Raw genomic sequence first — 14,280 nt, forward strand, 5'->3', positions numbered from 1 at the left:
TTTCTTAGCGTGGAAGTGCTATGGAAGTTTTTCACTACTGGGAAAAATGCCCGCAGACTTATTATAATTATTATATGTAAACTTGATATGTAGTTATTAGCCCAAATTTTCTGACTTGCAAATGGCAAAAAAAGTAAAAATAAATCCATCTTCACAACTGTTTTTGTTAACTAGAACACTGCCTCGCACTTCATATTTGCTTAATTTCAGATGTTCAATAAGAAATCTCGGAAGATGGCACATCATATTAGCTCATCACCAGTCATATTATGTATTATAACACTTTAAATGAGCAATTTCTTCTGAATAAGTGCATTTAATTTTGATATATTATATTATACACTGTAGCAATTCCCCTTTACAGCGTAAAATATATATCATTGACAGTTATGGGCTTATAATTTGTGCTTTTTTCCCCCTCGATCTTTCACGTGCTTACAACTGAAAAGATGCCGTTTCCGACTGCACTTGAACGCAGCACCAGCTCTGCCACTACCAGGAGCGGAGAAACAAGGAGATGGCCGACTAGAAGGCAGCGTTATCTTTGCTACTTCGCCTGCGAGATTCCTTTTACGTTACACAGTTTCACAGCAGAAGCAGAGGGAGTACTGTACAGTTATTTCGCTCCTCTTCAACCATGGCAGAACAGAACAGCAGCGTCAGATATCAGGAGGTAGGTAACAGGTTGCCGTCACACTTAAATGTGGCTAACAGCTAGCTGCTGCTCAGTCAATATTAGCCTGTCACTGAGAGCAAAACAGCGAACTCAGCTGTCATTTGTTTACGGGCGGGCCGGATGTTAAGTGGCATGTTTTATGCTTTTATTAAACCGAATTTCTTCCACTGCAACTGCTGTACTCATATATTCATCATAAATAATATAAAGGCTGTATAGGCCATATTTATTTAGCAGCTGATTAGCCACTCCTAACGTTAGCTGGCGTTGCAGGCCTGCACAGGAGTGCTGTGTGGTGTCTAGACTTGATCCAGAGCTCTCCTGGCTCACTGACCAATCCTCCCTGTCTGTGACTGAAACCTTAGAGACGGATCAGGGTCAAAATGCCGAAGTGAAGCTGCTGCATGCTCGCTTAAATCGCCACACAGCACTGATGTGCAAATGATGTCTGCAGTCAGCAGCCCACGGTTTATAATACAACCTGCCTTGTGTGTCGTTGGTAATGATAAGAGGTTACTGTCCGATAATGTTATTTAAAGGAGAATATCAGTAAGCTTTAAATCCAGATGGTCTAGTCTGAATTTGGGAGAAGGAAGTGGCTGACAGAGCCAGTATGTCCGTACAGCAGGCCCTGTTTAATGACTCATGTAATTGTCTATAATGGCCCAGTACAAGCAGAAATCTTCCCTGGGGATAGTTGCCATGATATAAACAACATGGCAGACAAATATCTGCTATCACACAGTGTAAATGCTATCATTTTGACCTCCCCTATGCAGACAGCATTGTTCCCTTTTCTAAATTGCAGCTGCTTACTTATCTGAAAGGACTATGTACTGTAAGCGAGACCCAGTTTGTGTTGTTGTCTATTAATGTTTCTCCAGCTGGTGAATGAGGAAGAGCCCGCCCAGCCTTCCCAGGAGGGTCCTGCCCAGGACGCCCCACCACCATACAGCAGCATTGCTGCAGCAAATGCAGGTTAGCTTGGTCACACGCTGTCAAATCACTTCATTTTTTTTAAAAACACAATTTAATTCCAGATGTGTCTGTGCATCTGCAACCTAATTGTCAATTATAATTGAATTTAAAAGCAGGAAGAGAGAAACATTGTGAACACTGGCTGTTTTTAACAGCTGTAATTTGACAAGTTGCCGCCTATGTGATCACTGCTTCGACTTGTACAAAGCATTTTGATGTTGAAGCTTTTCTGGTGACAGTTTTCCCTGCATTCCTTCAGATTTTGTGAGCTTATTTTGCGTCTTGTTAAAGATTAGATAAATATTTAGTTTCTCTCACAGAAATCTTAAATACAGTCCAGATGCACCATATATCATTTGCACTGAAATGAGTATGTTTATTTACATGTATAATTGTGTGACGTTTGTTTAAATTTTTTTTTTTCTAAAATAGGATTGCAGAATAGGTCATGTGCAGGGAAGGTCTCAGGCCCGTTATCATGTTTCCAATGTCACTTCTTAAGAGGGCAAGGGTCAGCATGTTCCATAAGAGGTTGCAGCTATAGCTCTTCCTGGATGAGTCCATTCATCTGTTTTAGTGCTGTTAGTGTTTGAGCGATGCAGAGGCGTATTCCAGGATCGCAGCCAAACAACCCAGATAAAAGTCTTGGCTTGTATGTGGAGAGCACAAACAGTAATGGGTCCATACAATATATCGCAGTTGTCTTTTTTATGTAAGTCATTGCTTCCTGCTTTGGGTTTCTGAAGCTCAGCTGTAGCTTTCATTTTTGAAGGAAGTGAAAGAAGATTTTCGTCTGTCAGCAGTCGGACGTGTTAAAACTCGCTGACCTTCTGCTTCTTTGTTTCTTGCTTTCAAAATTGATGCTTTAATTAACATCTCTGTCTTCTTTCAGAGGATGGCTTCAAGCCATCTGTCTCTGTCTGTTACACAGTGAGGGTTGCTAAAGAAGTGGCAGTTGTCGCACTCACTGTTTGTAGATGTGTGCCAAAATTATAAACTGTGCTTCAGTTTACAGCAGCCCAAAAAAGTTCAGTTACATTTACAGCAAACTATTTCATAAATTGTTGGTCCACAGAAGGCATTTAGCACTCCTCAAAATGAAACACTAACAAAGACACTCTTTACACACTATATTAGGTACACCAGGCAGTACTAGGTTGTCTGTTTTGCTTTTGGAACTGGATTAATGCTTTGTGGCATAGATTTAACAACATGCTGGAAATATTCCTTAAAGATTTTGGTCCATATTGACACAATCAGAATATGGCTATACTGTGGTCATATAAGGATGGACATGATCAGCAACAATACTCAAACAGGCTTAAACAAAACAAGTTGGTGCTAAAGAACCAAAATGTGAAAAGAAAATATCCCCCACACCATCACACCATCATGACAGACCTGAACATTTGATATATGGCAGGAAGGATCCATGCTTTCATTGACACTGCAACTCCGCCCATATGGAAAAGAAATAGAAAAAATGTATAACAGACTTGCATAAGATGTGGCCTACTTCATATAGTGACTCATATAAGGCTTATATGATTTACTCATGAAAGTGGCCACTTTCTCATTACTTTCATATATTGTAATGCAAGTATCCAAAACATACAAGTTTCATTTATATAATTTTTCAAGGGATCTTATATCTGTTTTCACTCTTGTATGCTTTTCACACAAGTTTCACACAAGACAGATACAAACTTTATAAGATTTATATACATCTTTTCCATATGGGCGGTGTCTCAGTTGAAATTGAAACTCAACAGACCAGGCAGTGGTTTTGCCCATCTGCTTCAAGAAATGCTGTTCTGCATGCATTGGTTGTAACAAGCAATGATTCAAGTTGCAGTTGCTTTCCCATGACCATGAAGCAGTCTGGCCATTCTCCTCTGACATCAAGCAGGGAGGTGGAAATCAGGAACAATCAGAGTCTTTGGTTTTCTTGTTTTCAAAATAACATTTGTATTTTTGAAGACATCGCAGGCTCTAGAAAAGTGATTGTGTAGTTTAAAGACCACACGTTTACTGGAGAAATAAACCAACTGATTAATTGATAATGCTAGTGTTTGGTGTAGTATTACAGTGTAGGAAGCGTGAAATTTCAGCTTTCATACACTGTGATAACAGGATTTGATTTACTATTTTCTGTAGGTCTTCTGCTGTGTGGAGGAAGGTATTATTACAGTTATTTATTTGTTGTTAATTAGTTGTAATTATTTGTTGCTTGTAACACCCACAGCTTTCTTTGAATACAAGGAAGATGGAGGAAGATTTCCCAACCCTCCATCCTACAGCGTTGCCACCACTTTGCCCTCCTATGATGAAGCTGAGAGAAGCAAAGCAGAGGCGGCCATCCCGCTGGTCGCTGGAAGAGTCACGGTACTCATCTTGTTCTCAGACTTCTTTCTAATGACTTCGTGTTGTCACATATATAACACTAAACAAGGCAGAGGTAAACTGAAGTTATTTTGATTAATGTTGTTATAGTTAATAACGTATCCCTTTTTGATGACGCAGGAGGAAGACTTTGTGGCCAGAGATGACTTTGATGATGCCGACCAGCTGCGAATAGGAAACGACGGCATCTTCATGCTCACTTTCTTCAGTAAGAAACAGGCTTTTGTTACAGTAACAATAAACCGACTTGATGCAAATGTACAACTCTCCTTTAATTTAACTTTTGTTTAGTTTCTTTTTGTTAAAGCTGTGCGAACATGATGACTTTACAAATCAATGATCCTTCTGTTAATTAATTGCTGTCTTTCTGCTACCAGTGGCATTCCTCTTCAACTGGATTGGCTTCTTCTTGTCGTTCTGTTTGACCACATCAGCCGCCGGCAGATACGGGGCCATCTCAGGCTTTGGCCTGTCGCTCATCAAATGGGTTCTTATTGTCAGGGTAAGAGCCACACACAGCATAGACCAGCTCAGCTGCTCTCCACAGGGTGGTTAAAATTCAACCATAATATCACAGTTCATTCTCCCCCCGAAAGGAGTGAGTATGTAATCGGTTCAATTAGTTTGTCTGTCTGGATGTAAGCGTCCGTAGTTTTCATATGTTCAAATCTTGTGTGATTGTCGATGATAGTGACAACTGATTTCATTTTGGTGAAATCAAGTCAAGGTCACACCAAATGTGAAAATCAGCAAAAGCTTTATGTTACCCACATTTTTTTTTTAATGCATTGTCTTCAAATGTAACAACACTACACTAAGCTGTGGGGGAACGTCAGTAACCAGGTTGGCTAATCATTTGATCTCAACCTTTATTGTTGGCGCCCAAGCTCAAAGTGACCTTGGAAAAAAAAATTTAAGAAAGCATATAAAGTAATATATCATATGAAAGGGTATGGGGAGAGCCGTAAAACACAGGGTTATATCTTTTCAATAAAACGCCCTATGACATCACAATGACGCCATAAAGTTTTACAATATCTCACACTGCATGAATATCTTAAAATCTTAAGTTTTTACAGCTTATACAAACCAAAGATTTCAGCCAAATCTGCTCCAGTCGAATGAGTGAAGATGATAAAAACACTATTTATTTTAGTATGTAATGCTTCAAGGTCAGAGGTCAGATGGCAGCGTGTTATAATTAAAATGGCATGTTGCAATAAAAATGTCATAAAACATTAAAGTTTTAGTACAACCTTGCCCTTCGGGGGAGTTGTGCTCTCTTAGCGTTCTTGTTTTAGTTTAAATTGTAATTATTTAATGTTGGTCTTAACCTTGTAAAGTCTGAACAACGAAAGGATTGACAGAAAATTCTGTTTATTTATTTTTGAACACTGCATGTATCTGTTTGTATAAATCTAAGTTCTCAAAAACTTGTGTATCAGATATGATGCATTTGGCGTTACAGGGTTAATGATGTATTTAACGGCACTTAATTTTCAAAAACACTTGAAATTACTTGTGCCACTTAAGTTATGGATGGGTGACTGGTCGAAGATGTGCCGCATGATTCTACAAAGGGGTGTTTGGTGCTGTGTTCTTAAAGACAGACCACCAGAGTCGCCCTGTTGATTGAAACTTGCATCTTGTATCTCTGCAGTTTTCGACCTACTTCCCCGGTTACTTTGATGGGCAGTACTGGTTGTGGTGGGTGTTCTTGGCACTTGGTGAGTGAGAGACGATGTTTTATAAGTATACTTGTATTTTGATATTATTAACACTCCCCACCCATGTTGTGTGGTCATTTCTTTGGTAATCTGTCTTCTGTTTGGAATCCAGGCTTTATGCTGTTTATCAGAGGCTTCGTGAACTACTCCAGAGTGCGTAAACTGGCTGATCCCACTTACGCCACCCTTCCTCGAACAAGGGTACTCTTCATCTATTAAAGGTAAGGTGCGTGGGTCATGAAGAAAATATCCAGCTATACTCACTTACTGTCTGTCAGGTTTGTCATTAGTGGGCAGGAGCTTTAAGTCGGTATTGGACTGATTTATGAATGGCAGCTAAACAAACAGCACAGAAATCAGCAATTAAACAAAAAGCCCCAAATGGTACCCACAGTTCGTAGTGGCTCCATCCAAGTGGAAATAAAATGTAGAGACTTGCTGAAAAGATTAAAATAAGCTGTTCACGACTTCTTCGATTTTTCAGCTTAAGCAGATTAAACATAAAACCTGCTACTTCCCCGTGTAACCTCTGTCCTCTGACTTTGCTGCTACATGACGCACAGCACAACCACTGTCAACACCTGTCTCTGTGATTAAACTAACCTGATGCTCCAGATGGTGTGTGACACAGAACCAGCAGGGATGTCGTCCTTTGGAAAAACGCAGGCGCCTGCCAAAAATAACTGTCTGTTCATTACAGGTGAAATTTAACCAATCAGATCCAAGGCTACTGTCAGTGCAGCCAGTTGGAAAAACAGGTTCTTGCCAAAGTCAGTTGAGAGAAGAGCGAAAACAGAGAGAGCAGAGAAGTGCCTACAAGGCTTTTCTTTGCACTTCTTGCAGTTTAGAAATGTTCTAAACACTGGTGACAGTGGGAAGGAAGACCGCTGTTAAACATGGGAGAGAAGATGCATGTTAATGACATGCAGTAGTGGTCGCATCAGGAGTGTCATGTCCATTCCCATAGTTTCAACAGTCCCCCTCCAGGAATTTGCTGACATCTAAGTGCTTAGACTGAGGTTATGATTATTAATTAAATCAAAAAATGGTGGAAAAAAATAGCTAGCAATGCACAGAAGGAATCTACACTACTGAACAGACCAATCAGAATAGGTGCTACCTGCATTGATGTGATCTGTATTTACAGTTTCAGGGAGGTACCTGTCCGGTTACGGTGTAGGGTTTCACTTTGTGTGGTTACAACATATCTGCGGTGTAGCTTTCATGCAGCAGCAGCTTTGACCTAAACAAGTTTCCCTGCCATCAGTCGTGTCTGATAATCTTTGGTGCTACACTTGAATTAGACCGGGAATGTCAAAAATGCAGTCCAAGGGCCAGAAAGACTCCTATCTGGCCCACTGGATGGCTTGTTTCTATGAATGAATGGAAATTATGTTAGAGAGCTACCAGAACTTTATCAGCAAATTTTACATACTTATTTAGGTATGCTGACAGATTTTTAATTTCCTGCAACATTTCTTTATCATGTAGAAAAACTGAGATGTACAGTTGAAGTTGCACTTTTTTATTTATATATTAAATGTAATTAAATGTTTCATTACACATCTGTACGCTGACAGAAAGAGGAGTTTTGCTGGTCTGGCCAACTTACAGTCAAAGTAGGCTGTATGTGCACGTGATGTACAAAGAGTTTGACGTCACTTTAGACTTAAGTGGGATTTATAGTCCCACAAATATGTCCATCCACGTCCACTTTCCGGTTGGACAGAGGGGTTTTCACCCAGGTGAAATGCGTTGCTGTGCAGATCCCGACTGTCTGTCGCTGTAAGTTGGTGATGTAACTGACTGCCAAATGTTAATTGGTTGACAAGTAGGCTGGAATAAAGCAGGGAGCAAGTTTTACCAGGAACAGGAGAACTGCAAAAGAAACCCCAAAAGTAAAGTATGAAAAGCACAGACAGCTCTGTGTGTGGTCTGTCTGTCCATGGCTGGCTCACGGAGCAACAACACCACGAGGAACGGTGGCTCACTGACCCGTTGTAAGCAAAGACTTTGTACACTGCCTCCATATGACCACAGAGCTCACTGCAGGCAGACGGGCAGGCCATGGAGTGGAGCCGAAAGCCAACACGCTCGCTCTGCTTGACCATAAAACCAGCTTAACACTTTGCCATCAGCTCAAGTAACACTGCCCCTCCCTCCCATCTTTCACACAGAGCAGAGAACCTGTATCTGTTTTCACACACATCTGTTTTACTCTAAGTTCTCTGTTCAAACATCTAAAGCGCACCGTACTGAAAATACAGCATTTAGTTGAGGTGAGGGTGTCGTCTAAGGCCGAGGACCACTCCAGCCTTTGTACTCAGCAGCTGCTTTATGTTCAGATTGACTGCAGATGTCTGGTTTGTCACAAGCATTTCCTGCAGGGCATGTGTGAAAAATTTCCCCTCGACTTCCAACTCGGTGGAAGGGGAAACGCTGATGTCGGTATCTGCTGATTGGTCAACCAGCTGTGTTTTAGAAACTGATTTATGTTAGATTCTCTCTCGTGATCTTGTGCGAATCTGCCTTGTAGGTTAAAGTTAAAACAGCATATCATTAACATGTCACTGAAGACCAACTCGATCTATTATGAACTGAACTGTTAAGAGCACAATTGTACCAACAAATGATTTCAAAAGCATTAAACCATGTTTCTGTAAAACATGCATATATATTTAACCCAGTGGTAATAGTTCAGTGAGCAGCCATGTTATTATCTGACTCTACATACAGTGTGTCAGGTTGATAAGTAACATTTGTGGTTGAGATTAGGATTGATTTCCACCGTTATGTCAGTTTTCTCCATTTTCCTATGTCAAAATCAGGACGTGGAAGAACTGGATGTGAAGAAGAAGAGGAGTTTAAAGTAAAAGAAGACACTTAACCAGAAATCAGCCAGATGAGTTCCAGATGAAGACGACTCGAGTCAATAAAAAAATAATAATAATCAGGAATTATATCACTCGTTTTCTTTTGTTTCAAAACTTTATTAAAGACAAATGGTTAACAGTAATAGTCCCTCAATGTACTCATTAGTGGCGAATGTTAAGTGCTATTTACATCTGTCTGTAATGTATAAGTAATGCCTTATATCATTTGATGGTAGCATACGAGCATGCATCTGCCCTTAAGGTCAATTAAATAGGGAGAGTCTCGTGTTGGCGACACTTGAAGCCAACAGGTATTAATTAGCACAACACTCTGTAAGCTTGCCATAGCATGCAACACACTTTATAATAATCTGCTCTTCGAGGTTTAAGCTCTTTTTAGATTTCTTTAGGCTGTGAATGCAGAAGTACACATGAACACATCCTCCACTCACCTGTTGGCTTTAAGCAGTATTGCCAGGAGGGGACAGTGTTGTCTGCAGCTTTTAGAAACTGTCATAGTAGATGCGATTCACACACAGCAAAGCGGCATCCATGATTTTTGCCTGTTACAATGTTTTTGTTGTACATTAAGTCAGGTAAAACTCTCCAACCAGGGAAGAGAATTCAAGTTGCATGTACAGGTTGATCCTAGAAGATGGAAAAGGAACTCGATGGCTTCAAATGTCAAGTGACAAAACCCGGAGCTGCTCTGCTGACAGCTGTGGAGACGCCAAATTTCTTTTGGCACTGACAGTGACCGAGATGATTTTTAGGGGAAATGAGCACATTTTCTGGTCCATGTCCTCACAAATACCAATTAGATGTAACAGCGTGACCTCTCGGTGACTCAGAGAGTCTTTCTAGTCCACGTCCCACTCGCTGTCAGAGGAAAAGCTGTCGGGATTTCAGTACATAGAAATGAACTTGCATTTTACTTCCAGGTGGGTGTTTGCCTCAAGGTTTAATTGATGATTATTTCTCAATTTTTCATACTATGTAAGAAGGTTTCTCTGTTGTATTATTAATTATTATCAAAGAATGTTTAATGCAGGTGCACTTTTAGAAACACAGCCAATAAGAACGTTCCCATCATTAGATTAAGTCACAGACACAAAGCAAGTGGTGCAGGATGTTGTTTTATAATGACGCTTGAATCAACAGTTCATATTTCATATGCCATGGCTTTCATTTACAGACCAGTTATGCTTCTTTCTATGTGATGTAGAGCTGCAGCCTGGGATTTTGTTGTTATCAAACTGTACAGAAACTGTTTAGTGTTAAATAAATGTCACTTTAAATGCACCTGCTGAGCTTCCTGGGTCGTTACTGAAGCATCACCTACTCAGAATACAAAAATGCAGTGGATAGAAAAAGTGTAACCTTCCCATTTATAGGAGCGTGTGCAACCACAATGTTTTATGTTTTTAATTTGATCCACTAAAAGATTTGTTTTAAGGTCACATTAAAGGTGGAAAAAGTTTTATTATCTTGGTCTCGTTATTGTAACGTCATTACCGCAGGCACTTTAACAGGCACGTGTACGCTTTTTATATCAACTGCATACTTCGTGGTTTACAATGGGGTACAACTGAAGAACTATAAATATGGTAATATTAAAGTAGTTCAATAAAATACAACAAATATTTAAAAAAGCGTAACATAAAATAGCTCCAAGAGCTCAGTAGAATAGAAATGAAGGCTCATTAAGTGTGCATAGTAAAATAAACAGTGCAGGATATTTAAAGTGATGATGAGTGTACTGATGATTGTCTCAGGTTATGAAGCCTTATTGGACAAACCGTGAAAAACAGTGAACAGACAAACAGTTGTCAATAGTGTGATTAAAGGGGCTAACTCATAGGTCGGTGGTGTATAAGGGGCTGGTAAATTAAAGTGTTGCAAATAAAAATTCTTTGGAGGGGATGTCATCGTGCACTGTGGCGGCTTCTAGTGGCAGCAATGTGTAACTGTTAGAAGTATAACAGAGCAGCAACACTTCTGGGAAAGCTTTACTGGTTAATTTGTTAGGCCTTAAGCTCTGTAGCACTTTCTATCCAGTCAAGGTTTCAGGAACAAAACACAGATTACAGAAAAGCTAAAGTACAGCGGGACTAACCTCCAATGAGCCAGCTAATGGTATTCTTAAAGCTTTGTTGTAATATAATTAGAGGCAATGTATTTATTTACTCTTCCCAGAAAACCTTAGTCCGAGAAGCACAAATTCATGTTAATTTGCAGGTTAATGTGTTCATGTTTGCTCTAAATGTCTTTGTTCTGTGAGCTAGGAGGACCTGCTACCAAATAAAATCAAAGAGATTTGTTGTGTCTATAGATTTGATGTATTATTAAAATAAAGAGACATTTGATCTGTATCTCATCATGCACTAGACAGACTGCTTTTACACTTCCCTTTTATCTGGATTTATTATCTCTTGATTTCACGCCACCACCTCCTGTTAATAGTCCTGGTGATGATTTAGAGGTTATAATGTGTGTTTCTGGTCCTTTGCGGTTGAGGTATCGCTGTGTGTTTTGCTCCTTCAGTCATCCAGCTGCCTGGGGAGAAAGAAGACGGCTTTCTGTCCGATGTGGGTTCTCGGGCCGAGTTTAGGCTTTCCGTTCTTTTTCAGAGCTACGTACCAGTTGTTGTCGTGATATTTCTGTGGCTGGTATGTGTTGTAGTGGTTCTCCTCCAGCCTCTCCAGGAAGTAACATTCATCTGTAACTGTGGGCTGAGAGACAGATGCAAAAACATTTCAAATAACATCTCATGAGGTTTGAGGTGAAACATTTTAAAGGGTTAGGAATAATAGTTAACAATTCCACTTTGATTCAGTAAATCCTGCACTATCAATAATTAGAGTTTATGTCCTTCCCTCCTACATTAAGCTATGCTGGCAGGGCAGCAGAGAAGTATGACCAGTCATAAATACATTGTGGGAATGCCCTGATGTTAAAATCTTATTCTGTTACTCAGATTTTTCAGCCTTCTTGGTATTGAACAAAAACCTAATATATTCAAAGTACAGTGTGTGCAAAAGTCTTGAGCAGCTCCTTCTTTCTTTAGTAGGTTTAATAGGTTCAGCAAATTTATTAAAATATACAAACAGACTTACAGAAGGAATATGATGCAAAAACATTTCTTAAGGACACAAGAAACAGATGCTATTCATCTGTTGCAGATAGTTTTTAGGCTTGTCTCCTCTTCTTTTGTCCTCTTTTGTCCAATGTTCTCTTTTTTTTCAGAACACACTGCACACCATGCCAAGATATGTCAGGTTTTCAACTAAAATCTATAATATTTTATGTATGTCTTATATCTATATTATGGCTAAAGCACTTCTGGATGGATGCAAACTGCATTTCGTTGCCTTGTACTTGTGACATGTGCAATAACAATAAAGTTGAATTCTATTCTATTCTAAAAGGTGAAAAAAAGGTTTATCCATTGAGTTAGGTGTCTTCTTAGGAGTGAATTCATAGGTCTGTTAAGTGACTTACCAAACATCCTCAACAGCAAATAATTCTTTGATTATTTTCACTGGACTGAAAATGAGTGAAAAATCAGCCAGTGTCCACAGAAAAACTTTAAAAGACCTTCAGTAAGTCTGAAGACCTACTGCTTAAAACCACTTTAAAATATTTACATGAAATTCTTTTTCCTTGGAAGCAATACATAAAGAAATGAGGGGTAGATCAAGGCTTTTACATGGGACTGTAACTCTGCAACAAAGTGGGATCAGGTTTAAAAACATATTTCCTTGTGATGTCAGTGCAGTTAACACAGACCAACCACTTATACAATTCAAGCAGATAAAAAATAATTTAATGAATAATAGAATGTGTCTTATGTTAAGTGTTAATATTCTTGATTGTTTCCCGATTTGTTTTTCTTGTAATATTTCCTATAAATCTTTATTTAAAAAAAAAATAAAAATTGCCTTAAATACTCACTGAACTGTACAAACGGCCTTCATCGCTCATGGCTAAATATCTGCTGGCTTCAGTTCCTTGGATGACCACGACGCCTCTGTCCACAGCTTTGAGCTTTAAAACAGCTGAAAGGATAACGAAAATTACATAAATGTCAAGAAATTACACAGAAACTGTCCAAACCTGAATATATAAACAATGAATATTTGATGAGTTGGCTCAGAGGCTTCAGTGTAAAGGTAAATCTGCAGCATCTGAATAAGATTCAGGTATAAAACATCAAAAACAGCTGTCGATGCATTTATTTTATTGGATTATTCGCAATCTGCAAATTCTTCACCAGAAATCTTTAAATATTCCTGCAGAAAGAGAGCCAACAATCTTTTTTTAATCTGTTTCTCTCTGTTTTGTCCAGCTTCTTGATTAGAGGTGTAGCACAGAGTAAAAAGAGAGCATGCAGATGGCTGATCAATACAGAAAAGTATCGGATGACTGAAATGTCTCGTGCTGTTGTTTCCTGTTTCCACCTTTTCAAGGCCAGAAATGTTTGTTTCACAGAAGCCTCTGCAGCATCATTCCCAGCACGCCATCCCACTGCTCCTGTCGGTAAACCTTCCTTCTACTTCTGAGTGTTTTCCTGTGCTCAGACAACCACTGACTCCATCCACATTCATAAACACGTTCAAACTGAACTCACAGACATTTTGCAACAAACTAAAGCAGTGGGATGTCCCGCATTTCACTTAAAAAGGATTTCTTTTTTTATCGGACGCATGGCGCTTTAACCTGGAACACCTGCAGCAGAGGAAGTGAACGCGTCATGCTGCAGGCCTGACCTGGATGTTAAAGCGCGCAGTGATCTTACTGTGAGCGTCACTCTCTTCCCTCTGGCCCTGCACCGTCCCGTCGGGGAGGATCTGGAGGTGATGTCCGCCATTCATGCAGTACAGCCGAGCCAGTCTCCGGTAGTCCCTCAGCTGCAGCGGGCCGCTGTCTCCCACACTCAGATCCTCCACCGTGTCTCCATCCGCCATCCTGCTCGGAGGAAACCTCGCTCTCTAACACAGCAGGGGGGTGTGCGATGAGAGGGGATCGGTTTCCTGCGGAAATTCTCACCGGATTTGTCCCCCTGAAGAGATCAGGTGTTTATGTGGCCGTGAACGAGCGCGAGACCACACAGGCAGCTACATGCGCGGTGCCGATTCCTGGCAGCATCCTCCAGCTGGGGTGAAAATAACAATGCCCACTTTGACTTCAAAGTAACTTTTTAAACAGCCAGTGTGAGCACCCTGCGTTACTTTCTGCTTTCGTTACTTGATAATCAGGTAATCAGTAACGAGCAGACCACGTGCCATAAGCACTAAACCTTTATTCACATGCTTTTGCAGTTTTTAGAAAGATATTTCTAATTTCCTGGGAGGCAGCTGTAATTAACGAGGGAGGAACTGCTGCACTTTATCCCAGAGATGGGAGTGCAGTTTGGAAGCAACACAACAAAAGTTGTTTGCATCCCAGCTGGAGCACTTTTAATCTAACTGATAGGAAATAAGGGGAAAAGGGACATTTTGCAACATGCTATTCATAATACAACATGACAGTTTTAGTGAAAGAGTTGAAAATAACTATACATTTTCTTGAGTAAATAAACATTTCCAATGACACAAAGATTTTTTTTTAATGTCCTACATAC

The 14,280-nt window shown here is 40.0% G+C and overlaps 2 protein-coding genes across 3 annotated transcripts; one reads left to right on the forward strand and one right to left on the reverse strand.

The window, feature by feature from the left end:
* The first annotated feature begins 462 nt into the window (after positions 1 to 462).
* Positions 463 to 9,354, forward strand: ndfip1 (Nedd4 family interacting protein 1). The gene is made up of 8 exons (XM_003445903.5): positions 463 to 673; positions 1,561 to 1,654; positions 3,900 to 4,039; positions 4,178 to 4,265; positions 4,435 to 4,559; positions 5,718 to 5,784; positions 5,897 to 6,005; positions 8,613 to 9,354. The coding sequence occupies exons 1-7, from the start codon at positions 638 to 640 to the stop codon at positions 6,001 to 6,003; spliced, it is 657 nt and encodes a 218-aa protein (XP_003445951.1). The 5' UTR covers positions 463 to 637; the 3' UTR covers positions 6,004 to 6,005; positions 8,613 to 9,354.
* On the reverse strand, positions 8,946 to 13,828 carry fgf1a (fibroblast growth factor 1a). 2 transcript variants are annotated; one of them, XM_005467845.4, is made up of 4 exons: positions 13,456 to 13,828; positions 12,612 to 12,715; positions 11,298 to 11,389; positions 8,946 to 11,213 (listed from the first exon to the last, which is right to left on the reverse strand). In XM_005467845.4, exons 1-4 carry the CDS (start codon positions 13,622 to 13,624, stop codon positions 11,198 to 11,200), a joined length of 381 nt encoding a protein of 126 aa, XP_005467902.1. In that variant the 5' UTR covers positions 13,625 to 13,828; the 3' UTR covers positions 8,946 to 11,197. The 2 variants fall into 2 exon arrangements, with proteins under 2 accessions (XP_005467902.1, XP_003446003.1); XM_003445955.5 differs by having other exon boundaries at positions 8,946 to 11,389.
* Positions 13,829 to 14,280: the final 452 nt, after the last annotated feature.

The sequence above is a fragment of the Oreochromis niloticus genome, linkage group LG2, assembly GCF_001858045.2.
Source record: "Oreochromis niloticus isolate F11D_XX linkage group LG2, O_niloticus_UMD_NMBU, whole genome shotgun sequence".
Taxonomy (NCBI): domain Eukaryota; kingdom Metazoa; phylum Chordata; class Actinopteri; order Cichliformes; family Cichlidae; genus Oreochromis; species Oreochromis niloticus.